This window comes from Chiroxiphia lanceolata, chromosome 1 (assembly GCF_009829145.1).
Source record: "Chiroxiphia lanceolata isolate bChiLan1 chromosome 1, bChiLan1.pri, whole genome shotgun sequence".
Classification (NCBI taxonomy): domain Eukaryota; kingdom Metazoa; phylum Chordata; class Aves; order Passeriformes; family Pipridae; genus Chiroxiphia; species Chiroxiphia lanceolata.
This window is the reverse complement of record NC_045637.1, coordinates 111,279,577-111,305,826: the sequence shown is the minus strand read 5'-3', so window position 1 is coordinate 111,305,826 and position 26,250 is coordinate 111,279,577. Positions and strand designations below refer to the sequence as shown.

The window sequence follows — 26,250 nt, the reverse complement described above, 5'->3', positions numbered from 1 at the left end:
AGTTACACCACAATGCTAAAAACAAACTGCAGAGAGTGCATTCTGTCCAAGGAAGAGGAAATTACTTTAATGTGTTTCCTGTAACTGTTCTTTATACTATAAGAAGGGCCTGCAGCATGGTCTTCTGTGTTTCATTTGCACAAAAGGGGGAAAATTGCTGCTACTGTATAGCGGGAAAAACAAAAACAAACCTTGAGAGAAAGTATCAAAAGAGGATATTCTACTTCAGGCTGATTCACCAATGTCCTTCACCTGCCTGCCTTCCTCATCTGCAACTGCAACAAGTGGGTCTGTGGTGCTGCCTCAAAAATGTGGCAGTGTTTTCATATTGTCTGCTGTGGTGTGAGTGATTAATCGAGGCTTCAGGCTATAGAGAGAAGTGCCCTCTGTATGTATTCTTGTGAATACATACACAAGGCATACATAAACATGCAAAAACACGCTGGAACAAAATGGCGGTTTTTGTAGAAGCAGTGATCAGCTGGAGAGACAAAACTCTGTGTGTGCTTGTGAGTGTTCCTGTGGCTAAGAAATGTAGGAAGAAGCAGTTTCATCTCCAAACTGGTGTGTCGTTACGAGGCTTATCACATTTTTACTCGAGTCTCAGCTGTGCTACTGTGGTGGCTACACTCATCTGTGTATTCGTTTCCACCTCTGTTCATCTGTGCTGTGTTTGTGCAGTGTCTGAGACAGTGGGACCCTTGTACTCATGAGGGCTGCCAGGCTTTGGGGCTGGAAGAAAAGACGTAAGTAGATATTGGTTTGTTTTACAGACAGTGGGATTTGTTAGCTGTATTTTTAAAAATCTCACCCATATATAAATAAGATTTTGATTGTAGCTTGCATCTTTTTTTGGTGAATTTTAGATGAGTTACGTAATCATTCTATTGCCATCCGTACTCTTTTGCTGTGCTTTCCAAAAAGAGCACATTCCACCCATTTATGCTGATCAAGAATAGCATGTGAAAATGGCACTGACAACAGCTCCCCTTTTGAATATGGCTGTAGCTGGCTTGAATCTGCTCCCATTTGTCAAGAGACAGGCTTTGTAAAAATTGTAGTGTTACATTTGGCCCCAGACAGGGGCTCTGGGCAATGCTACTTTACCTCTAGTCATTCATAATTTATGAATAAGTAATTAAATGTGTGATGTAACTATAAAGAAGTAGTGCTTTCAAACTGTATCTTCGAAGATTCTATTTAATCTGAAATCTCTTAAGACATTTAAAAAAACCCCACATGAAAAGACTAAACCAAAAAATTTGGAAGAGGTTTCTTAGTAAGAGCTCTTTGAAGTCAGAAGCTATATTCAGCTGATGAGGACCAATTAAAGCAAAACATGTGTCCACAATTTGCTGCCATTTGTTCTAGACACATCTTTATGGATGAAGTTTGTTGCCTCTGTAATGATGAAGATGCAAATGCCTTACCCATGAGGCTGAGCGATCTCCATTTTTTATAAAGACCTAATGTGGTGATTTAAGCCCTACAGCATGAGCCACAATATGTCTGCATTTTCTGTAATAAAACATGCACACTGTAATTTGCCAGGCGTGCACTGTTCACTAATGGCTTCCAAGTTGCATATAAGCTAGAGAAAAATGTGGCGACAGGTAACTGGTGAAAGCTCTTGGCACACAATTTGTATACGGGACTTTCTTCTTCAGCCATTATTTTCCTGAACAAATGGAAGGACTTTTATTACAGCACTAAGGTCTGTATGAGGACCTGTCACCATAGCATCTGAAATAAACACCAGTCTGGGTGTTTCTTCATGCCATTATCACTTAGTGCATTCCCAAGTATCACTCTTTCATCTCTGAAACCTGGCACAATGCCCAGTAGTATCAATAGAAAGAGCTTCCTATCTGTAAGTGTGTACCACTCACTGTGGTAAAATGAGCAAAAATGGCTGTGAGTGGCTGTGCCTTATAACACAGGCTGTCACAAGTTTTCCACTTGCTGTGGATGCAGCTCCCCTTCCTCTGTTTTAACTGGCAGCTTGGCTGCCTTTCAGTTAAGTCTCTCACAATGCAGTTCATCCTGTAGAAAGGGTGAGCACAAGCCAGCACTCCATTCAAGTATGAAGTCTGGAGGCTCATCCCTTTTTTTGTAAATATTTGATGAGCAACGTGAGTTTGTCAAATTCCTGTGTAAGAGAAGACCCAGTTCTCAGTGCCTTCTGAAAGGTGTTGAGCAGCACTATCTCCTAATGCCTCTTGCATCTAATAGGAACCCACACCCACCGACTCCTGTTTCTATTGCCAAGTGCTGTCTGTGAATAATTACATGTTATTAATAAGATGGTATGCACTGATGGCTTGTCTATACAATTATACACAGCTCGTTTAAAGCAAGTGAAGAGGCATGGTAACTACAAAAAAGACTACTGCCAGAAGCAGAGGAATAACCTGTTCTCTGCTCACGGTAGTAGATAAGACATGAAGAAATGGATTTATAGAGCAGGTAGCTTGACATCAGGCATCAGGCAAGCATGCTTTAGCAAGTTAGGATATTGAAATGCTAGAACAGGCTAATCAGGAGGATTTAAGTCTGGCACGGAAGCTCCGAATGGAAAAAACCCCATCTCTCAAGGGAGACAGAGGTCATCTAGATGATTTCAAAAGCTCCCATCAAACCCTCCGATCCTGTGACCACTAGGTACTGTGTCCTTAGTGCAAATGAGCCTGCTTGCTTCCACAGAGGGCTCTCAGCTTGCACAAGCCATGTATAATTAATCCATGCACTAGAAACATAGAGCTGATGTGAGCTTAAAGGTACTTGGGATCACTTGATACAGATCAGCAGAGAGTGTCTGCCTATCATTCACAAGGACTCACAGAGAGAAAAGAAAACAATGTTTTTGTTGTGCGCTGTTAGACTAGTAGGTATAGCCTGAGCAAAGACAACAGCAGGGAGTGGTTATCCAGGAACAGATTCCATCTGGTTTGCTTAAAAATTAGAAAGGTAAACAGCCTCTGGCTATGCAGTGTATCGTGTACAGAGCTTTTTGGGATACTCACTGGGCTGAGGCATTTGTATTTGAGAGTCACATGGCTTGGTAACAGCCTGCCCATCGGGCAGCTCACAGCAAGCAGTCCATCAACAATTTCTTTTCCCAGAATTCAATTAAAGGTTGTTGCTTCGATTTCTCAGCAAAAACTGCCTTCTTGAAAGAAGCTGCAACCTTCCATTTTGTGATCCTGTCCTGGAAAACAGACCTTTTTTAAAGAGGGCTATAAAAGCAAACCAATGCACGTTGTAAAGAAACTAAATAGAATATGCATTTTCTTATCAGATGTAGGCTTCAGTGTCCTTGATGTGCCCTTTAGTGAGATTTCAGCTGCAGACACATACAAGAGAAAGTGTTCCTGCTTAGTGCCTAGATAAGCACAACTCATTGAATCAGATGGCTCTTGTTATTCCAAACCTGAGATTGTTCCCATGAGTAGCTCTCAGTATTTCTTTTAAATTCACTGGTTCCATGAACATTCATGCCCTTAAAGGCATTACGAGTTGATAGCATTTCACAGATAGTATGAACTCTTTAACAAGTTTGAGGTACATCTGTTGGGGAAGTACATCTATTGCTCTGTTTTGCCAAGAGCAGATATAAATTTAGGACATAGCAACCCACTCAAACAACTAATATACTGTGAAAAGTTCTCCACTTTTCTTGCAGATTTGTTGAAACACAGAAAGATGTGGAATAGGCCTGGTGCTGTAGAATTTCAAGTCATGGTTTAAGTCCTTGACACTGAATTTGGGGTAAAAAGCCAACAGACAATTACATTATTATATTTGGTCTTTCTACTGGCATACAAGCAATTCCTGCCTTTGCACATGTAATTTGATAGTCTGAGTATGTTCTTGGCATTAAGCACCTTCAGTTTTATACTTATACTGGTACTTATTTGCACTAGAACCCTGTAGATTTTTCAAAATTAATGAGAACATGGGTAACTTCACAGTGTCTATATTCATCAAGCATTCACACACCACCTGTGTGAGATTCTGGTAACAATGTCCACGATCATTATGCTAGATAACCAAAAGATATCAAATAACTATATATAAGTATGTATGTTTATCCAAACTGAAAAATGCTGCAAGGATTTGGTTTTAAAATTCCTTACCGCCTTGTTAAAACAATAATCTGATATGTCAAAAATTAATCCACAATATTATTTCCAACTGATGTTGTGAATTATTTGAGTTTTGGACCTGAAGTGATCCCCATTGTGCAACAGTGTGTCTATCTAATCTAATTTAGATTTGGTGCTCTTTGCCTCACGCCTTGAGAGAAAGGTTTTAAGGAGAGAGTGAACAGGCAGCAGTACAAATGTGACTTTTCTCTATTTTCCCTTTCAACCATCTCTAATAGAAATGAAACTTCAGGAACAAAGACTTATCAGCTTGTGCAATTTCATATGTGTGTCTTTGACACTCAGCATCGAGTGGAGGAAGAAGTGTTACTGATATGCAGGCAAGAGCCTAGCAACCATGAAATATTGGTCCTGCTGAGTTCAGTAGCAAAACTCCCATTGACTTTAGCAGGATTGGGATTTTATTTCCAGCCTTCACGTTCCCAACTTGCTTTGATATGTTGCAATATAAAACAAAAATATCCTGTCAAACATTTATTTCTTTCCCCAAAGCCTTCTTTTCTTTCCATCTGTGCCTGAGACATTGGTGTGGTTTTGACAATATTGCAAGCAAGCCCTACTCCAGGAAAGGCAGTTAAATATGTAAATTGAGTTCTTAGCCCCAGGCAGACTGTGCCTACAGCAGCCAGTAGCCATAGGCTTCAATCGCCATTGGACTGCATTCCAATAATTCGAAATAAGAAAATTTATATGTCAACATGCACGCTGGGGTCTGAGGTCCATGAACTATCCAATGCCTGTGACAGTGTTCCTGTGAGAAAGACAGAAAAATTGCTCTTAGATGCTTAATATACATTGTTATCTGATATTACCCCATGCATGAACTGCCATGAATGAGGAGATGTACCACTGGTATCAGTTACAGCGATATTTATACTGAAATATATTAATTATACTATATTTAAACATTTTCCCATGTTTAGGTGCTGAAACTTTTTTATGTTAAAAGTATCTTTGACTTTTGGCAAAGCCTTTGAACTTTTCTCCCTCCAGCTTCCCCTTGGCATGCTACATCCCATTATTTTTGAGCAAGGGAGACCTAACTGTGGAGATTATTGCAGCTACGATCGCTCATGTATGTGTCCATTGTAGCTCACTGCAGGCTGTGTAAATAATTTACAAGAAATACTTATAAAACCAAGCTCATTGCAGGCTGTGGAAACAGTTCAGAAGAAATACACATAAATCAAAGTGTCATCCAGCTCGGCAGCATGTGCTGGGTATTATCCCTATCTGTTCTCTAAATAGAAAATATATGGATGTCCTCTGTGGTTCTACAAAAAATCTCCAAAGCACTTGAGCATATGCCAAAATTTAAGCACATGCAACTCAGTGAAAGGATTCAAAACTCTACCTGCAAAGAAAACTTGCTGTGAAATATCTAAGTTAGCCTTTGGAATAAGGCCATTGCTTCTTGAAGCAGTGCATCCAGCTGGTCTTTATTTTGAAAACAGGCATCTGCAAAACTTCCTTTACAAATCAAGGCCTATACATAATTTGTATGAATGTATTGTTTTGTGGTACACTATTGGTTTAAACTCTGCATATCCTCTATTGCCTGAAACCTCAAGGGCAGGATGTGCTCCCAAGGTCTGGAAAAAGCCCATAGTCTCCTTTCACATGATTTTATTCCCCACATTATTCTTGGATAATAGGACGATGTTTGTTATGTGTTCTACAAAAGATGTTTGAAAAGTGACCTTGGCAGGAAAAATACTCTACCCCTGCTATAGTAACTTAAAGCCATTCCTCTACTAGGTTCACAAAGGGTTCTGGAAATGAGGAAAGTTTATAGCGTGTCACATCCCTTCAGCTAGAGAAGGCAAGGAAACCACAACCAACCCTTAGGCCGTGTTTCCTTGGGGTGGAGGTGCAGTCTCTCCAGCAGACTCACCAGCTGGTGAATCTCTTCTGATGTGCACCACGAGTACCCAGGAGGAGCCCACCATTCCAGGTTTTGGAGGAACAGTGCAGTGTAACTCTGCCATCACTGAGCTTTTCTGCTGCAGTATGATGACAACAGGATTCTTGAGCTACTCTTTGCAATCAAGACCAAGCTTCTATCATATCCAGGGTCAAGGACAGGATTTCTGGGGCCCGGTTTTCCAAATCAGCAATGCTTAAAACTAATTTTGGCGCTCAGTGAATTTTCCTAAGTACCTAAGCAGATTAACCTGCGTTCTTCCCAGTGGGTAAATAGGAAACTTTTGCAGGTGCCTTTAGGAAATGCACTAGGCATGTCTCTGATACAGAGTGCCAAGATACTTTGGAAAATCTAATCCCTTTTCCTTGAATGTAAGGGAGCAGACTTTGTTTCAAAACTATGTAATACTGTGCAGAACATAAATATTTTGCTTTAGAATTAATGAATATTAATCAGTGCTTGCTAAGACCAGGTTATAAGGAAAGGAAAAAATAAAGAAGGGGCATGGAAGGAAGCAACACGGGGGTGGGTAGAGAGATGGCCAGGTATTCCTCATAATAAAGCAGATACATTAATTTCTTATTGAAGATATAATTGCAATCTTTAGGTGTATTTCATATACCCACTGAAACACTTGTGCTGATCAGATTTATTGCATATTCTGTATTCATTATACTGTTGTTCCTAACTCTCTACTGCAGGTACATGTAAATATCTTTCAAGCTACTGCCATCATCAGTAGAAAGACGTGTGTGTTCTGGCAGAATAAAGCATGCTCTGCATTAGAAAGCTAAAATGTTCCTTACACGTAAATGTTCAGACTCCCCACAACAAACTCGATCTCATTGAGGTCTTTAACCCATGTACATTCCTTATTGCTAGAAAAGGAATAAGCAATTCCCTCTCGTCCCTAAAGAATATTTGTATTAATTAACTCGATAGCCAATGTCATCAATAGTTATGAGTCATTGCAGGAGACCCTGAAAGAGTTTGAAAATATGTGCATTTATACAAGACCTCACATCACATTTCATTGTGACTTGCAGCGTGAACCATGGAGTATTAGTGACAGTACTTTTGTGTAAACTGTGTGGAAAACAGCATGATTTCTGACCAGGTTATAAATCCATTTTGTGCAACCCAGGGCTTTGTTGCTGCTGGAATTCCCATGCGGACAGAATGTGAGGGATGCTCAGTATTTTAACACGAAGTTTCTAATTCTTTATGCATTTGGAAAAGGCACTGCTTCTTCAAGTTAGCATCCCATGGGAAGTAGAATGATGATTTGCAGTATCTTCTAGAGCATTAGATTTCACTGGGTCCTGTAGAGGCTACAAATTCATTATGCTATTACAGCTTCTCGTTGATGAGGGCACTTACAATTAACATACAGACATCACAATGAAAATGTCAAAGAGAAGAAAGTAAAGATAAAAACAATGAGAACACCTAATAAATGGAAAACAGTATGCTTGCAGGGCAAAATACTTGTGTTTGAATAGACAGAGTTAGTTTAGCCTTAAAGCACATGGAGAGAAGGAAAGTGGCTTCAAGTCCTGTGATCTTTCGACCTTGTCTTGGAGGTAGAATGGACCAGTTATCTCCCATTTTATGTCATTCACTTCAGTAGTGCTGGGGTTTGGCAGTGTTGTTTCCTTAGAGCAACTAGCCATTTCACCTAGTTCCAAGCTGTTTTGTTGTACCATTCCAGGAAGGAAGAGCTGTTTTTCTGATCAAGGTTGTATGCATGCCTGAGAGCCTCATGTTAAATCCCTGCCCTGGGGCCTACTTCTTAGTGCTGAGATTGTGAAGCATAAAGTTAATCACATTACAGTCTGTACTGCACAGAGGTGCCCTGAAAGTTGTTAAGGATGAAGCCTGCACCAGAGAAACAGCAATAGGTGCTTGGGAAAGGAGGATCCTGCGAGTCTGATTCCCAGGAGCAGACAAGGAGAATGTGCAGGAGTGGAGTAGTGGCTAAAGCTTAATAGGAATGGACACTAGCAGCTTTTTTTTTTTCATGCAATCCCTTAGGAGAGAGATCATCTACATGATAGAGTAACAGTACCCTGGGCCTCAGCTATGCATACTGCAGTGCATCTTTCCTTGCCCTTGGGACACTTACGACTGGAACCATCAGTTTCAAAAGTCACTGCTGAGCATGTGTGTGACTGGCAGGGAGTCAGATATAAATCCTCTGGCCTCTGAGGTGGAGACAAATGAATGGCAGGCAGGATAAGACAGAGAAGGCTTAATGTATGTCATCAAAGAAAGAGGTTCTACAGTAAAAAGGAAGGTCCTCTTGCCTTGTAGATTCAGAGTCAAAAAGAAAAGCTGGGATGAGTGGTGTGCAGTGTATGTAGACTTGACTAGCTCTTGTTTCAGGAAAATCTGTGTCAGAAATAAAAGGCAGTTCTGGCGAACATGTTTTAAGTCTGAATTGTTATTGGGATCATCTCAATGCTCCTGGCAGTTAAGCTTCTCTCAGTTACAGGGCACTTGTCTTTACAGGTTGTTCCCAGATGGAAAACATCCATCTTTCTTGCAGAAGGGGATGACACCATTTGGTGACTTCATGTGGCTCTTTGCAACCCTAAAAAGGCCACTGTCCCCTTCTGTGCATGTTCCCTGCTCCTGGCCTCATATAAAATAGGTAGGATAGTGAACCCAGCAGCAGGGTGACCTTTGGGAATACTGTAGCACCAAGCCCAAACCAGAACATCCAGATAAATGTGCTTCACTCCTAGCAGAGCAACTCGCCTTTCCTACAGTGGTTTTCACTGCTGCATCAAAATTTTCAGCTTAGTTCCCCTGGTTTGTGGTGACCCAGAGCTGCACAACACAGCTCAGCTCAGCAGCTTGTGTGTCTGTGGACTCTGGGCTGGCTGTGCTCCAGAGCAGCCCCATCACAAAAAGAACAGCTTGAGGGTTACATTCAATTAGCATAAATTGCTAAAGGCCCAAAATATGTTGTAGAGCCACCATGGATTGTTAAGCCTCAAAGTGTGTTCCCTTTTTCTTGCTTCTTTTTCTTTACTGACTGTGGAGGACAAAGGCTTAGAGCCCATTTTGTCATTCTCAGAGGAGGAATGTAGCTGATGCGCTGCAAGAGTAAGGCCCAAAGCACCTCCTAATTTCTAGGAGACCTTGGGCTTTTTTCCTTGTCACTGCATTTCTCAGGATCTCCTGTTCCTACATGTCTTATCTTTTGAACTGTAAGCATTTGGGGCTAGGGGTTGATAGTATTTGGATGTGTTATACAGTGTGGAGTATACATTTGGCTCTCAGTTAGTAATTATAACAATTAATAAGAAATACCATATGGCTAAAAATATTGTAACTCTCAAAAGAATTCTTGGGCCATTTATTTTTTGTGTGTATGAATGTGTGCCTCATTTAAGCCAATTATTTTTCTATTAACAGGCATTGGTTATGCCATCCTTCTGCTTTTATTTTTTTGAAGTATTCAGATTATTACAGAGTGTGAAGAGCAAATGAAAAAAGAAATCTGTTTCCTAGTACTTGTCTTTTAAAATTAAATTTTCTGGTTGAATAATCCTACATTTAATCCTCAGAGGAATGTGTCCCTTATAGGGAACATTCTCTGCATCCTCAGGTGCCCACTGTCAAAATGTCAGAGGATGGGAGATGAATTCACATGAATTCAAATGAATGGTTTTTTACGACTTCACCAACACCTTTCTTAACATATTTAAATATAAATGTGAAATTTATGGACTAGAGACATTACTCTCAAAATTTAATTTCCAAGTTGCATTCTGCTTTTCAGACAATGCAGCAAAGTATAATAAGAGTCCCTCTTACTCCCTGTCTTGTGAATTATGAGAGACTGGGAAATCTCAGTCTTCAGTGTTTCAAGACGAAATTCTTAGGTCTAGCAGAGAGGATGCTTTTCAGCATGGCATGACAAGTGTGAAGCCCCTTTTGTCCTATGTATTGAAGGGATTCAAGCTTTGTATCCATGGAGGAATGGAGATCACACATGGTCCTGTTGTATCTCCAGACTACATTTGCGTGTCCCACTTTTTGGACTAGAGGCATATTGTCACTGGCTGTGACAAAAGTTTCCGTTCCTGTTCAGTGACTACTTTGATAGCAGTGGGATGTTGCTGAGCCCGTGATCCAGCGCAAAGGATGCATCAGTGTGTTTGTTCTGGCCAGCAGCATTGACAAGGGGATAAAACACAGACCAAGCATGCAGGTCACCTCGGTACTGAAATCATCAAAGTAGTATTTACAGTTGATTTTGAAAGTAATGCATGTGCTTATAGAGGTGTATTTCTCTAAACTTTGTCTGTGAGTAGGAAATGATATTTATTCTTAAGGAAGGATTGCCATGTAGTGCGCTCATTTCACTGATAATTTCCGAAGAACTATTTCTTGTGTTTAAATATTAAGTAGAAATTACTGAAAAGCTTTGACTACTGCCTTTGTGAGAACAAAAGCACAGGTAAGTATATTTTCAAAGTGTGATCTGACATGCTGAGGAGGAACATGAGGGAGGGATGTGCAGAAGGATGTAGGTTTATGTTAGTATTTTTTAAAAACAGTCAAGACTTTTATTTTGTGAAGTAAAGTTGTTTTGTGGTGGCAGATGTATAAAGACATTGATTGTTTCAAACTCATGTGTCACTGGCAGATGAATAACAAGATTGTACGAAGAACTGCAGTCGGATCAGCAAGCATGATTTTTACCAGTCAGAGAGCTTTTGGAGATTACAGTATAGCATGAAGAATTTATTGAGGTGATTTATCCACAGTGCCTGTGAATACATTACGTCCATACTCTGTCTCAACTAGTATAGAGCGGGTCTCAATATCTACAAATGTATTATTAATGTTACTTTGGAAAGCAATACGTTTTTGCATAGTTTCAACATCTTTCGTGTTCGTGGATTTCGAACATAACTCTAAACTTGCGGTAAATCTTCTGCTATTGAAACAAATAAATTTTATTAAATATTATTAAAAGGAATTTTAAAAATGACATTTCATAACAATGCTCAGTCATGCTTTCTGCTGCTGAGAGCCCCTGACAACCAGAAATGGAAACCTCTGTAAAAGAGACTTCTGAAAAAGCAAACGAGGAAAATTGGCTATCCTAGTTTTTTGCCTGTGGTGCTGTCTTCTTGTTTTGGAAGCTTCCATCAATAGGTGTGCTTTGTACAAGACAGGTGAAGAAAAGCAAGCTAAAAAAGGGGCAACAGAGGAGGCATTATTTCATTTTCAGTACTCAGCTTTTCCTCTGCATCCATCAGTTCTTGTGCTAGGAGGGAAGCAAGAAAAAGTGACTTGGTAGAGGAGGAGACCAAGAGTTTTTTTTTGCAGTCAGCAACAAGACAATTGTGCCAGGAAAGACTTCACCTCATGTGGTTTTGTCTGTCATGGTATCAGTGAGGGTGAGTTCTTTCTGCTTTGCAGTGTCAAGCAGTTCTTCAGCCGTTCACCTCCTGCTCACAAGAGCTGAGCATGCTGATTTTACCTCTTGCCAAGGCTTTCAGGTCCATGTATTTCATTGCTCATTGTCCACAGCCAGGGTTGAATAACCAAAAGAAGTGTCTCCTTTACAGCCACCAAAAAAGGACCTACACCTAGAATTTCTTATTGCAGCATTTCTGAGTGCTCCTTGAGAAGTGTAGATAAAGGAGTCTGGCAGAGCTGCCCTGTTTGGCAGCCCTTTGGAAACTGCCACTGGAGGTAGGAGGAGAAGAGTGGCATAGGCAAGGGTAGCCCACCCAGCTAAGGTGGGGGAGGTTGCTCTCTGATTAGTGTTGTTCCCTGCACATCAAAGCTGCAGTGAGAAAGAAAATGAAGTCATTCCATGAGGCCAGTCATCTGTGGCTGCCTTTTCATAGCAGAACATGTTTTCTACAATGCATCTGTGCAAGAGTAGGATACAGTCATGAATTTGGCAGTGAGAAAATTATCCCTTTATAAAGTTATTAGCTGCAAGGGTTTCATTTTGACAACCCTGAAATACACAAGACACTGAACTGAGAGCTTCTCAGCTTAGGAAAATTCAAAACTGATAGCTCTTCACTGAGTTATGGCAGAATACTGTGGAAGCCTCTGGTAAACAAGCCTTAGAGATTTACATTCTTCTGTTTTCTTTTCTAAGTAAACCAATACGTATTAGTCCATCAGGCACTATTTTTTATGCAGGTGTGGTAGGATGCCAGTAGTATTATGCTTGTCATTACATAAGATCAAAAATGAATTAATTTGTAACACATATTCCAATCTCAAGACCCTATTAATTTCAGTGAATTTCAGGGTCTGGTTTGAAGGACGAGTATTTTGATGAAGACATAAATCACCAGTCATAAGCACCTCTTTTGCTATTTTCATATATAAAATCAGTAAATGCATTCCCGGTTCACTGATATCACTCATAGTGCTTCTGGTCACTAGAGAGGCTGTATTTTTCTGACAGGTCTGGGACTTTGATGCTTAAATTAAAGCACAGAAATATTAGAATGGGAACTCCATGTATCCAGCGGGAGACTGGTACCTCATAGTCTACTGAGTTTGCCACAAATTTCACTAATTTAAAATATTAATTTATTTTTATTCCATTACTTAATCCATTTTTCCATTGTTCAGCATAAGAGAATTTCAACCTGTCTGCCATACATGCATTAAGCACATCTACTGTCCTGTTCTTGCATTCATCAGACACTGTAGATTTTTAAGATGTTGCCTCTAGGGCAAGTTTGCATATGAACTGCATCAATCTTGTGCTTTCTTCCCCTTCTCTGACCCCATTTTCATTTATAGAGGACCTTGGCAGTGCTGGTTGTCATAGGAACATGGTAGGATTGTTCAACAGGAAAAGGGGAGGTGCATAGCTTTGCCCATAATGCGTTCAGGATGCTACCTCCGGGAGATGCATCAGCAAGGGACGCAACATGGAAACAGTCATCGGTGACTTTGCAGTTGCAATACTATTCTGGTGAGGGCAGTGGAATTTCAGTATTCCTATTTCCAGCCCAAAAGTCTTTACAGCCCCCAGCAAGGGCTGGGAACCCATTGTTTAAGTGCTCCGCAAACATAAAGGTGATAGATATGTGTAAGTGAAGTGTATAGCCTGCTGTTCTGTCATCTCATGGAGGAGATATCGCTATGATGCATTTCACAAAAATATTGCAGAACTTCTCAATTATTTGGTGGGGAGACACTGGAGTTACCAAACTGTATCTCCTATGGCCTTCACAGGGAGGCAGAAGCTAAACTGTGTAATGGATGGCTAGTCTTCACCCAGAAAGAGTGCTCCATGGCACAGTTAGGAGATGATGTAAAGAAGAGACCTTGAAAATATATGTCTGACTGCTATTCTTCTATAGTATTCCTGTCAGCAGCCTTCTAGCTTTGAATGGAATTGTATTTGTGATGACTCTTTTCTAAAGCCAGTTTTTGTGATGGAGGGGATTAATGGGTCTCTTTTGAAAGGAGTTTTTCTTAGTTCTAAGTCAGTATGCTAAAAGCACCCTTAGGCTGTTTTTAATGTATGTTGAGATTGCAATACTCTAAAACACTGCTGGCAGTGATGGAGCACCTGCAGTTCTCATTCCTTTAATTTTATTTCCTAGCATTTGAACGGGAATTAATCAGACTGTGAGGAGAATGCTGCAAAGTTTAGGTAGAGTTGTGGCTGCCCAAGCTGCTTCCCTCAAAACAATATTGATGCTTCTCTCAAAAAAAACCCAAAAAACCAACAAACAATGTCTGTCCATTCCCCTGTGACCATGTCTACGCTGACAGTCACTAAAACAAATGCTTAGCCTGAATAAGGGAATGGAAGGTCCAGCTGAAGAGGAGATTCAGAATATTTGAAGAAGAAAAAAATAGTCCTGAATGTCTCTTATCTAAAAATTTTTGTTATAACTGAGATAAAAAACATTAACATGCTTTGGTAAAGAGGAAGCTCAGCAAGTACAAGTCAGTCAACAAAGCAACAGTATGTATAACGGGAATGTGGAAGCATTGGAAATGAGGATTAATTTTAATATTGTTTAAGAAGTGTTTCACACAAGTGGATGAGAATGCAAGAGCCTGGAACATGCTACATTTACTTCCTAACAAGAAGAAAGATTTCACGAAAGGGAAATCCTGGGATTTCTGCTGCTCCCGGTAACATTTTCAGGTTTCTTTCTAAATTTGCGTTTTTCAATTTATGGTACCAAATCATTGCCATAAGGAACAAATGAAAATAGATTATTTTTAATGCTTCTGTAGGGTATAAAGATCATTCTCTGCCTATATTTTGAGTAAGTCTAGAGTGACACCATTCAAATTTCTTTAATTCACTAAGTCACATTCTCAGTGCACAGAAAGAAGTGCATAATTAGCTTGGTTTAGGTCATTATTGCTCCACTGAAATAAATTATGCTATTATATATATATACTTTATACAGTATGTATTTATTTTATACATTATATTAGTAAAATATGGAAATGGTACAGACAGGTATGACAGATACAAACTAGTTACTCATGTGAGCTGTGACTGGCTTTCTTGTGTCCTTCTGTTAGGGTTCATGTTGTTGAACAGTGTTCATTCTTCAGGACCTTGCCAGGCAATGCACGGCTTTACTGCAGTTAATAAAATACTGATACTGTACTGAAAACACATAGACTTAATAGAACATTTATTTGCAAAACTTAAAGCTAGGTATTCATTAAAGCATGTTTTTCCTCCTGTTTTCTACATTAGCATAGTCTCACACAGACTCATACAGAAACATATATATATAAGGTCTGTGCAAGTTGTTTTTTACATGCAGCTACTCACATAAACACTCCAGCTGAAATCCGCCAAGTATCTCTTAATTTATTTTCTGATCATTGACAACTTCTTTCCTTTGCTAGTACAGGAGTTTAGACATTGTCAGAACACAGCTGGTGGAATCAGCTCCAGATTTGCATCTTGGTTGCTCTGATAATTTAATTTCGAGGAGAAAAATTTAATTGAGTAGATCATGTTTGATTTTATACTGATGTTAAATGCAATCTGGGTCCCTTCACATCTGTTCCAATGAGAAAGCTGATCTACTGAACTATTTTAATATTTCCATGTATCTTCTTTGCTGCATTTGTTTTGAATTTTGCCTATTTATGACAAACCTAGATAGTAACAATCTATTTAAGCTGGTTGATACTCGTGCAAGAGACTAACAGTGGACATCTGGCAGGGGTTGGATGTTTAATAGAAAAATGATCCCCTAAAGTGTACTGATTTTGCAGCTATACAAGTGCTGCACAGCCCAAGGAGGAAAGATGTGTGAAGTGACAGATGGATGCCTCTGGTTGACCTCTCTGTAGGTGCAGAAGGAGCAGATGGCAGGTGCGATAATGTCCAGACATATGATTTTAGGTACCTTTGCCCCCATAGCATGGCTGTGAATAGGAGAAAGTGAGATAGGGTCTTGTGAGTTACTTTTGGATGACACAATGTGCTTCTCCAATTATTCAGACACAGACACAGTTATGAACAATTATGAAAGAATAATTTTGTGCATTATTTCTTCTTCTGAGGCTCTGGTGGTGTTTTGCACAGATAAACTGAACAATTTTTACTTCATTAGTGAGATCCAGAAGTGAATCACCCCTGAACTACTTCTGTGCTTCGAGTGCTATTAATATGTGCTGTAGGTAGAGATAGGTAGTGTAATCATATGTATAATTAGTTTCTCTGCCTGTTTTGCAGGTGAGAAGCCAAATCTATGCAGGGGAAGTGAGTATAACTTACTAATTGAGATAACTTACTAAGCAAATTATGTGAAAACTCTCAGCGAGTCAGTGGTAGAACAGAGCTGGAGTGCCATCTCCAGCTGCCCCACCAGCCTTTAGGAGGCCACCCAGCTACAGCAGTGCCATGCAGCCCAGCCTGTGCACAGGGTCCAGGTATCCTGTGACTGGAGGATTCTAGTTCACCTTAGTTGGAAGCATCAGGTTGGGGGTTTAGGTGTGGCATGATTATTGGACTCACATTGCTCAAATGTCTGAAGAAGTATTTTCTGGGTAGTTCCTGGTTGTTGTAGATCTTGGCGAACACGGATTCAAATTTTATATTTTTCTTCAAAACATTTATTTTTCCTTGACTGGACTTAGTTCAGATGATGACTTGATAAAAGCAGGAGAGCGGTGATTTGACCTGAGATTGCTTTTATTTCTCTGAGTGATGGCTGAGTAGTTCTTTCTTGGATGAGGTAATGCGTGATCATGAAGAGACATTAATCTCTACTGAGAACATTTCGTACAATGGAAAAATGGAAAGAAAATGAATCCAGGCTTTTATTCAGCTCTTGACTCTCTTTTTCCATAGCAGAAAGAGCTGAGTGATTTCTAGGAAGGGTCCCAGTTTTCCCTTTTTTGGCCCCTGCCAGCAAGAAGCTGGAAGGCAAACTGACTGCACAGTCAGGGTATAGTGACATGTGGTATGACAGACCCCACTGACCACTGAGGAGCCCTACAGTCACCACAGCAGTAGTGTTGCCCACAGTAATGGAATCATATAAGGAAACCTTAACTTTAGGAAGCTTCTTCCTCTCATCTCTGAATATCCATCAAATCAATGGGTATTGATCTCTCTCTCAGCTTTCAGAAGCCACTGGAAATCAGTATGTAGAGATAAAAGAGGTCATTTAAGGTGAATAGGGTGAAGTTACTACAACCAGAAGAGTTCCTCTCAGATACAGCATTGTCAAGGTTGTGCTCCTCAAGTGCCAGGGTTACGGCACAAAAGTTAAGGAAAAAGTTGAGTTCTGTAGTTTATTATTTCTGGTGATCGTAATTGTCTTCTTGTGTTCAAGCAGGAGAATGGCTCATTTTTCAAACCCTGTGCACACATGTGCAATACCATCCTGGATCCTAATGCATTCAAAATCTGAACTGAGAGAAGATGAGCAAAAGCATTATTTTAGCACTGGAAAACTGAAACAATGTAGGAATGTAGGCTTCCCCAGGATTGGAGAGAGATCTGGTAGATCCAAATTCTACCCTAAAGGCCCTGCACAGTGCTTTAGTGCAAGTTCTTGACTCATCAACCAGTCTAGCTTACTGAATTAGGGGAAAAATTGATCTTGTGTTAATTTCTCTTCTTTCTGGTCTTCAGGATTGTAGAAGGAAAAACTAACTAAGCAGTAAAGAGTAAATAACTTGATTTTTATTTCACTGAGAACTGTATAGTAAGTTCTGCAGATAGTTGCTGTGTGATTAGCACTCTTCTCACATAGGGAGCTTATCTTCTGGGGAGGCTGTTTCCCCGTAATCACTAAGGCTTTATGAAGGAGAAAAGTAATACAAAGTTTCTATTCAGAAAGGGAGTCTTTTTACTTATCACCAAAGTGGATAAACTACAGCGAAATGGTAGTGCTTGTTGAGCACATGGTAGTGATGATGAAAAGTCAGAAAAGAAACTCTCTAGACTTGTTTTGAGTATAGAAAGCCAAAAAACACACGCTTTTTGCAGCACCAGGTGCATTGGAAAAAATTCCAGAGGATGCACCCCGAATCACACAGGTTTCATAACTTTATACCATCCTCTAATTACAGATTCAAGGATTACCTCACCTTCCCACCCCATTTTCCCCCACAGTACGCCCCCCTTGAATTGCTTGTTCTCTTGACTCCTTGGTTCTGGCATGGTTTCCTGCCTTCTGGATCTAGTTCAAGGCCTAAACCCAGTCTCGTCATCTCTGTTTCGTCTTCTTTCTTGCTTTTATCACTCTTCACTGGTGCAAGCAAGCATCTCTGTTTTAACAAAATTCTTGCCTGTAACGAATCTTCACAAGAAATTATAAACTACGCACTAACCCTTGAGAACTTCCAACCTTACTAAAATACATGAGTTCTATGGCTAACATTGTCCTTTTAAAATGCTTATTCTAAAAAAACGTAAATTCTATTGCTAACAATTTCTAATAAAGTACTTAATTTTACAGCTACACTAGGACACCATTGCATGCTACCAGACAATGAAATGTATATTTCTTTCCCTTTTTAGTATGTACTGAAACTTTTGCCCCTTCTCTTCACTTGTCACATTTGTTAGAAACTGACCAAGAATATAATCTAATCATATCAACTCAACAGGTAGACTGAGAACACACTGAAATGTTTGTGTGCACCTCTTCCTTACTCTTCCTTACCTTTCCCTGGTAGAGATGAGATTGAATTGATTTATACATTTTCATCCATTAAGAATCACAGACTCAAATCCTCTTTATTTATATTGGGTGTTTTCGGCTGTCTTGAGTTTTATTACTCTCATATACTTTTTTTTTGACAATTTCGTTATCTTTCATGTATTTTTGTACTCGTTGTGTGACTTCTCTTTCTCTCTCACATTTACTCGGCTTGCTGATCCAGGCCAGTGGCATTACGATGCTGTGTAATGCCCAGCTAGGAGGCATGTCTAGTCTCAAGCATGGCAGAGAAGGGTTGAGATGTTGTTCTGAATAACTGGCTTCACTGCCACCTTCCTAGTTTAAATCTCCCGTTTGACCTTGAAAGATTTCATCCACCTTTTGCCTCGTTTCCCCATCCCTGCACCCTGCCTCGTCCACATCCTGTGCAGAGACGGGGACATGCAAACATAGCAGAACTCATGGCCCTAAGTAATGTGGTGGTTTAATGTCAGTTTGTGGGTTTTCTTTTTAAATCAACGCCAACTCCCTTCAGCAGTGCTTGCAGATGAAAAGGTCTTTAAGTGTTGGGGAGCTTTAGCAGGGAAGGAACCACTTAATTCTGCGTGAGACTGAGCGTGCCTTGGAGGCTTCTCAGAATGAGCACATTTGAAGGAAACAACAGTTGACTTTTCTGAGAAAATAAATATTTCTAGTCTGCTCTGAGCATCCTCTGTGAAACAGACATGTTGGTTTGCAAATGGCAATTAAATGAGCTTTCATGCTGACCCTTTGGAATCACCCTTGTAAACCAAACCCTAGACTTTTTGGTTTTGTTCCAAATGTGTATAGAGTTACTGACATGATTAAGGCCTTGCATGTATGGAGAGAGAGAGAGAGAGAGAGAGACTGAGAGAAACAGGGGTTGGTTTTTCAGCTCAGGAGAGGTGTCCTGCTCTGGATGTGGCTTCTGGGGACATGCTCAGTGCATTGTGAATGAGATGTTCGTCTGTACCAGGGATGAGTACATACTGTCACTTTGAGAGAAATGATGCTTCTTCTAACCTTATACTTATAAAGCATTAGGTGCCACATGCCAAGCACAGTCATGCTCATTAATTTGATACTCTGCTATTAAAAGCTGATTTTGTAAAACTGCTTGTTAGCACAGAATCACAGACACTGGAAACAGCAAAAAATATATATTAGGACATACAGTTTATTTTTACACTCTACTAATTGTCTCCAGATGTCCCTGCATCATACTTTCCAGCCCTGATACAGTCCTCTCTTAAGTCACACCTTGAGTTTAAAAGTTACCAAGGAATAACAGTTAAACGTCTATTTTTATCGCTTCCGATACCTAATGACTGCACAGGACATGAAACCTAATTTATATAACACAGAGCTAGAATTATGTGGGAAAGGTCACAAAATTTTTCCCTGACTCCTATTTCTTCCTTTATCTGTATACCCTTGGTTTTGGTACTGAGCATCATTTATTTCCCACTGACCCAAATGTTCCACTCTTGGTGCATTGTTCTTGTTTGGATGTAAAATGGAATGGACAAATACCCTAGTGCATTATAAAAATTGTCCAGGTAAAGTTAAAGGTTTCGATAAATAGACTACATATTTTGGAACTTTTGCTATGTCAGAAAGTCTCACCTGATATTGATGAAAAACCTGATTAGGAGGGAACCTCCTCTTTTGTTCCTTCTTTACGCAAAGCTGGAGATAGCTTGGAAAGTATGCTTGAGGAACCTTTCATAATAAGTTAACATATTGCTTCATATATAATAATAATTACTATTACCTATTGCCAGTGAAAAAGCACATTGCACTTTTCCCCGCTGATGAGATCATGAACATCTTAAAATGATGATATTTAATTTATTGGCATTAGTATTCAGAGTGAACACAGCTTTATAATGAGTCACAAGGTATCACTTCCAGAGCGGGAACTGCTGGTTGAATTTAGAAGGGTTTTTTGTTTGTGTGTTTTTACTTGTTTCTGTACTAGAAGCACTGGCAATTTTAAATCAAATCTCAGAAAGGCATGAAGCTAAGTTTAAAAATGAAGCATTCATATGGCTCTTTCCATTCTCTCACAGCTGTATGTTTAGTGGGATTCGATTATTTTGTTTCCTTGCACTCTTAGTTATCGGACTGTAAAATCCCACTAAGTGGTTCACTGCAGTCTAATGTACCGTGTGTGTCTCCGAGAATTACTATGGGTGCCCCTTTATAGGCCAAACCAAGAACAGGGTCCCTGGCATCACATGCTCATACAGCAAGAAACTGTCCAAGTACTTTCACCTCCTATCTTACTAGATGTTTCAAGAAATTCATTTTGGAATTTGGCAAGGGAAGGGGAGATTATACATGGGCAGATTCCCCTGCACAGATAGCAAAGCAGTTACGTCCAATTTAAGACGACAGTCATCCAAACTGTTCTCCATGGAGCCAAATTGAAGTATACCCAAAGCAGATTGCAGGATGTGAGCCTAAATTTGAAACCTCCATATTCTTAGAACTTTTCTTTTTTAAAATTTAATTATTATTTACTGTTTGTTTATTTTGTAGCAGTTCTACCCTCCTTCATCAAGCAGAACATTTCCATAAAAATCAGCCAGTTGATTTGTGTAAACGTGGCAGATTCAAGCTTTCATTATTAGTAATAATACATTTATGGGACTCTTTTTTTCCACAATGTAGTGCCAGCTCTTCTTTCCACCAGGAGAGACTGTCTGTTCCATGGCAACTGGAATAGACATGTGATTTTTCAGTGGAAATATCCCAAAGAGACTCATAACAATGAGGCCCCCTCAAGACTGATGGGAGGGAATTGGTGATTTTGAATAAAGGGCTCTGACCATTTTAGACGGGATATTTTCTGAAACAGTAGAGCAGCAAATCTCTGAAAACTCAAAGACTATTAGGCAAAGAATTAACTTGTACTTTATAGCTGCTAAATTGAATTATCACTGGAGGGGGGAAAAAAGAACCCCTCAATGGTTTACCTAGACATTGATTCGCTGTTGTTGTCAAACCCCAGTTGTTGTGTGACAAGGAATAGTGGAGTCAAAATAAAACCCTTGTTCCACACCATGGAGGATCCATACCTGCAATATAATTCAGGTAATTACAAGGTTTTGGCAGGTTTACCTGCAGTTTAAATGACAGTCAGTGTCAAGTTAGTAGATTTCTTTTTCTTGAAAGCCCCCAAATGTGTGGGTTTTGCTTCTTTTCTAACAAGAAAGAGTCTTTGAGTCCTGATATTTTTAAATGCAGAGTCGCAGGTCTACAGAGGGTGCTTGTGTGGGATTAACTCTGGCATCATTTACCTCAAGAAATCATATTTCTTTGCTCTTCACGGAGCCTGTAAGATTTATTATCTATTAAGACATCCTATTTTGTAATGTCAAGATTTTGTGGGTCATGGTGGGAATGGAGATAGACATTTCCAGCTTCCCTTTCATGAGAAGGACAATGCTGAAGTTTCCAAAGCAGCAGCATGTGCTGGTGGGTGGAATGGCAGCTCTGGAGTCAAATTACCAACACTCCAGCAGATGTGCTAGAGAGCTTTTTGGATGGATTGCTGCTCGTCCTGAATTTCAGGTGCTGTGTTGAAATTCTCATCCACGTCTGCTATCACCGTGGATTAAATTATTTCTGTTCTTACCATACAACAGGACAAACCGTAAGGCTCCTTGAGTACTTATGTGCATGCAGGCCTGCATGCCTACCTACTGCTCCTGCCAGGCTGCCTAATTACAGCCCTCGTTGTGAACTAAGCACAGGCTTCACAGGAGCCATTTTGCCCCTGAGGAAGAGCTAGTGACAAAACTCAGGCATTGGCAGGCAATGTGGTTGCCCTTATGCTGCTCTTCTGCTCCACACTGCCTCCTCACTGCGCGTCAATGAGCTGGCGCCATCACTGAGGTGGAGAGCAAAGGCACGGCTTTTGTTTCGTTACACAATTCATTTCATGACCACAAGGGAGGTGTCATGGCTTGCAGAGGCCAGATGCAGACAGTCAGCTTCCCCAGCAGCGCTTCTCTGTAGCCGGCCCTCGGTTCCCAGGTCCATCTGAGCTCCTGCTGTGCAGGGGAGCAGCCTGGAATGGGGGCTCCTGCTTTACTCCGGCACAGCTCACCACCACTGCTCAGCTTTTAGCAGTAATTCCCATTGCTAGGAGGAAGAGGATGGTACCCAAGACAGCAAGAGCTCAGTGGGACCAATCACCATTGTATTGCTGGGACCTGCTTGACTGTGAAATAATGCAGGCAGTGCGTCATGTGAAATGGTGCAGGTGCAACTCTATACATAAAAAAATGGTGGTGTGCTGCTGATCAGCATAAAATGAAAGCAGCACAGTCTGCTGTCCTAAGAGACCTCGGTACTGGGGCAGTTGGAGCTCAGCTGTGCACAGCCCAACTCTGCATACTGATTCCCAAGAGCCCAGAAACTGCTAGTGGGTACAGGTTGTGGTATTTTGCATTCTTCAGTTTGATAGTTATGGGTAATGCTGAATGGTCCAACTCATGTAACTTTGAGGAGGAAAAAGAAACCTTAGTTACATTAGTTTATGAATGTTGAAAGCTTTTCCTGACATTCAGTACAGTCTGTGGCACTGGAAGAATTTACAGACTGATCTCCTTCTACATACTCCCTGAGAGTATGTTCACATTGAAAATTTTATATGATCACCCTGCATTACAAGGAAGAACAAGTAGTTTTCTTGCCTTGCTCTCCCCCTATCCAGAACCTCTCAAACCCCTGATATTCACCTAGTATCTGATGTGCACTTCCAAGAGAGTTCTCCCTGTCTTTGGAACAATGCAACAGCTCAAAAATTTTGGTTGTCTGTCAGGGCAGTACCTTCTTCTGGAGGGAATTAGAACACAAGTAGATATGAAAAGAAAAAATCCTGAACTTCAAACAAAGATATGTTGTTAATTATTATCAGTGATGGAAACTGAAAGAATATCCCTGCCTCACCCTTGCAAATAGTATTTATTCTCTTGCTTGCTGTTTCATGTGAAAAAAAATAGCATCCCTAGCAGCATCTAAAAATCACACTCTCTATTGACAGAGAGGAAAGTGTGCCACCCTATGAATAACAAATACAACTGTCAGCAGTACCCCAAACCTATGATTTTTTAGAGGTCCGTCATCTTAGAGTTCACTAGACCAAACCATACTTAGCTGGTGAGACCAGATGAGATAATAGATGAGCTACAGACTGTCCCTGCTGTGGACAGCTGGTAAAGTCATTTAATTTTTAGCTGTAGATTTATCTGCAGATTTTCACTTAAATATCTCTGAATACAGAAGCACAGAAAAGGATTATATCTGTCTATCTAAAAGTATATATTTAGTTCTTATGTATTTTAAAGGATGAGAACTTCTGAATCAGAGCATGAGTTTTCAAGCTTGTGCTGTTTTAATAAAATATAAATTGCTAAACAGACCAAGTTCACAAAAAAAAATTAAAGGACTGTGTGAGCAACATAACCTTAGATTTTCCACATGGATTCAAAATGAAGCTGTTTAACAAAATGGAGATATCTTTTAGGATTTTTTTTAAAGTTTAAAATTTCTGTTATCTCTCTGCAGTTGTGGGATAGACAGCTAATCAATTGGAATTTTTATTTTTTACTTGCACGGAAAATCCACTCTGATGCTTGTTTCCACTGAAACATTTGATGTTGAAATTATTTTGATTTTCCTTTAGCTCGGAATGCCTAGGACAAGATTTTCTAATATACTAATATATGCAACAGAATGGGGAAACAATGTTTACAGGAGTCCCTTGAGCCTAAATCAAGGCATTAGCAATGGTTATTGTAATAACAAAGAAAGGTGCATCCCCTCTTGGCAAATTCCTATTGTTTGCTTATCTCATGTGCAGCTCTCTGGTGTTTTATTTGAAGAACATTTATTGATTGTTCCTCATTAACAATCGTGTTATATTGAATGAAAAGAGTCAAGTCATGTTTGATATACTGCCCTCAAACCCTTAGGCTTAGCACATCTATCCTGGTTGCATTTTTTCCCTGGCTGCTTCTATTTATTAGTTTTAATGGAATTTTGAAGACTGCATGATTAGAAGCTGATTGTGCTTAACTCATTTTTTTTTAAATGAGGGAAGAGCTCTTGTATTGTAGGAACATACCAGCTCATCCAATTTGGCACACCTGACACTTACCTATGGGTATATCTAATCTGATACTATCTTACTGAGTGGCCAGTATACTGGACAATGCAGAAGAGAGCACAGGAAGTTCCCTAGAGAACAACTGCTAGCTTAACTTTGCATATGACTGACTTTTGTCCTGAAACAAAAGAGTTTATTGTTCCATTTTAAGCTAGCTTAATTAGCAGTGTGCAGTCTGGTTTTTTTGATTTTGTTTTTTTTTTTTTAGGTAGTGCTAGATTGGCTCTTGATGATTCTGATTAAATTCTTTTTTCTACAAGAATAGCACAGACAGACCAATTGTCCACCCTATTCCTCTCTCCTTCTGTACAGAACTGTATACCAAGCTAGTTTTATTTCTGTAGATTCTCAGTTTTCATATATCTTGCTATTCTATGTGTCTAGATACTAATGAATTTCCAGACAGAGTAAATAGGCACATTAAATTTACCTTTTATGATTAATAGTGTGCAGAACTGTCTCACAATCCCTTTTGTGCATGTCTTCTCTAATCCTTAAATCTTCATCTCTTCAATATATCCAGAAGGATAAACCTGTACAACTTTAATTATTTTTAACATCATTCACATTTTGCTCTTGCCAGAAGAGGTATTGATAATTTTGGGACTCAACACAATACTTTTTGTCTGATTGTATCTATTCCTGAATCATACGTCTATACCTCATCATATTTAGCAGAATATTGGCTACATAATTAAAAAGGAGAACAGCATGGGTTGTAATGCTACTTGATAATTGTATAAACAAATCATAAGTCCAAGAAGTAACATTTTAACAATCATCAGCTAATTGAACTGAAACTTATAAATAGTTGGAGAGGTATGACCTCTGTTTGAAGAACGTAGTCCTGCTCCTTCAGCGTAACCATAATTCTGCTGTCTGAGTCATCAATTCCCATGCTGCCTGCTGTTCTCTGGATGGCGATGCTGTACACATGCATCATGCAGCACTGACACAAACACAGTTTATTAAGCCACTTTCATCTCTGGTGAAAGTAAATGCTACTGCTGATGCCTGCTGCAAAGTCATCTATATCAGCTGAAAAAGTTCTGCTATTGTTGTCATATTATAGGCCATAATCCTTCAGAGTTCTGGAAAAAGAAAACAGTGCCAGCTACTGGTTGAATTGAAAACCAGATTATTTTGGGGGTGCCTAATATGCATTTTGCCATTATTTAATCTCATCCTCAGCAAAAAGGCTATTCTACAGCAATAAAATTTAAATATGTCTTTCCATCTCCTTGGCACCAGTGGGACTAATGCACAGATTTATATCAAAATCCTGCCTGAATAGGAGTCAAGTATGACTAGATGCTCTTCATCCCATGCCAAATCAATTCTTTGTTCCCAAAACATTAAGCAGATATATCTTGTAGAATGACTGTCCTCTCTAAACTAGCTGCAAACTAACTGCATTTTGCTCTCCACTGTCAGGTGATTTCTTTCTTATTTGATTTTGAGTTGGAAGTGCAAAAGGGCCAGGTGATATCTGACAATGGACAAGGTAGTGAGATTTTGTCCAAACATCCATTTCTGAGCAGGCAATTTCTTTGTATATGACTTTAGCATGCATTTCAGTGAGCAAATTCAACACCTATTGCATTTACCCTCACCCACAAAGAAATGTCCTTCTGGGGCTCAGCTTAGTTTTCCAAGAAACCTTCTAGCCTTAAAAATAGTGGGAAAAGCTCAAGAATGTGAACTCAGTGTCACAGGACACCTCACGGTGGACAAGCCTTTTAGGTGGTTGATCTCATGCTCTGTTTTGGGATGTTTTGAAGCACTCCCATT

At 39.8% G+C, this 26,250-nt stretch overlaps 1 protein-coding gene across 7 annotated transcripts in view; it reads left to right on the top strand.

Moving 5' to 3' along the window:
* The window catches only part of TMEM108 (transmembrane protein 108), a 162,547-nt gene that overhangs the window by 78,115 nt on the left and 58,182 nt on the right, over positions 1 to 26,250 (top strand). Inside the window, exon 2 of one of the 7 annotated variants that reach the window (XM_032704881.1) lies at positions 682 to 746. The exons of the other annotated variants lie outside the window; for them this stretch is intronic. Coding sequence (XP_032560772.1) covers positions 710 to 746 — 37 coding nt within the window. The 5' untranslated portion in view covers positions 682 to 709. The remainder of the gene's footprint in view (positions 1 to 681; positions 747 to 26,250) is intronic. 7 annotated transcript variants of the gene reach the window in all.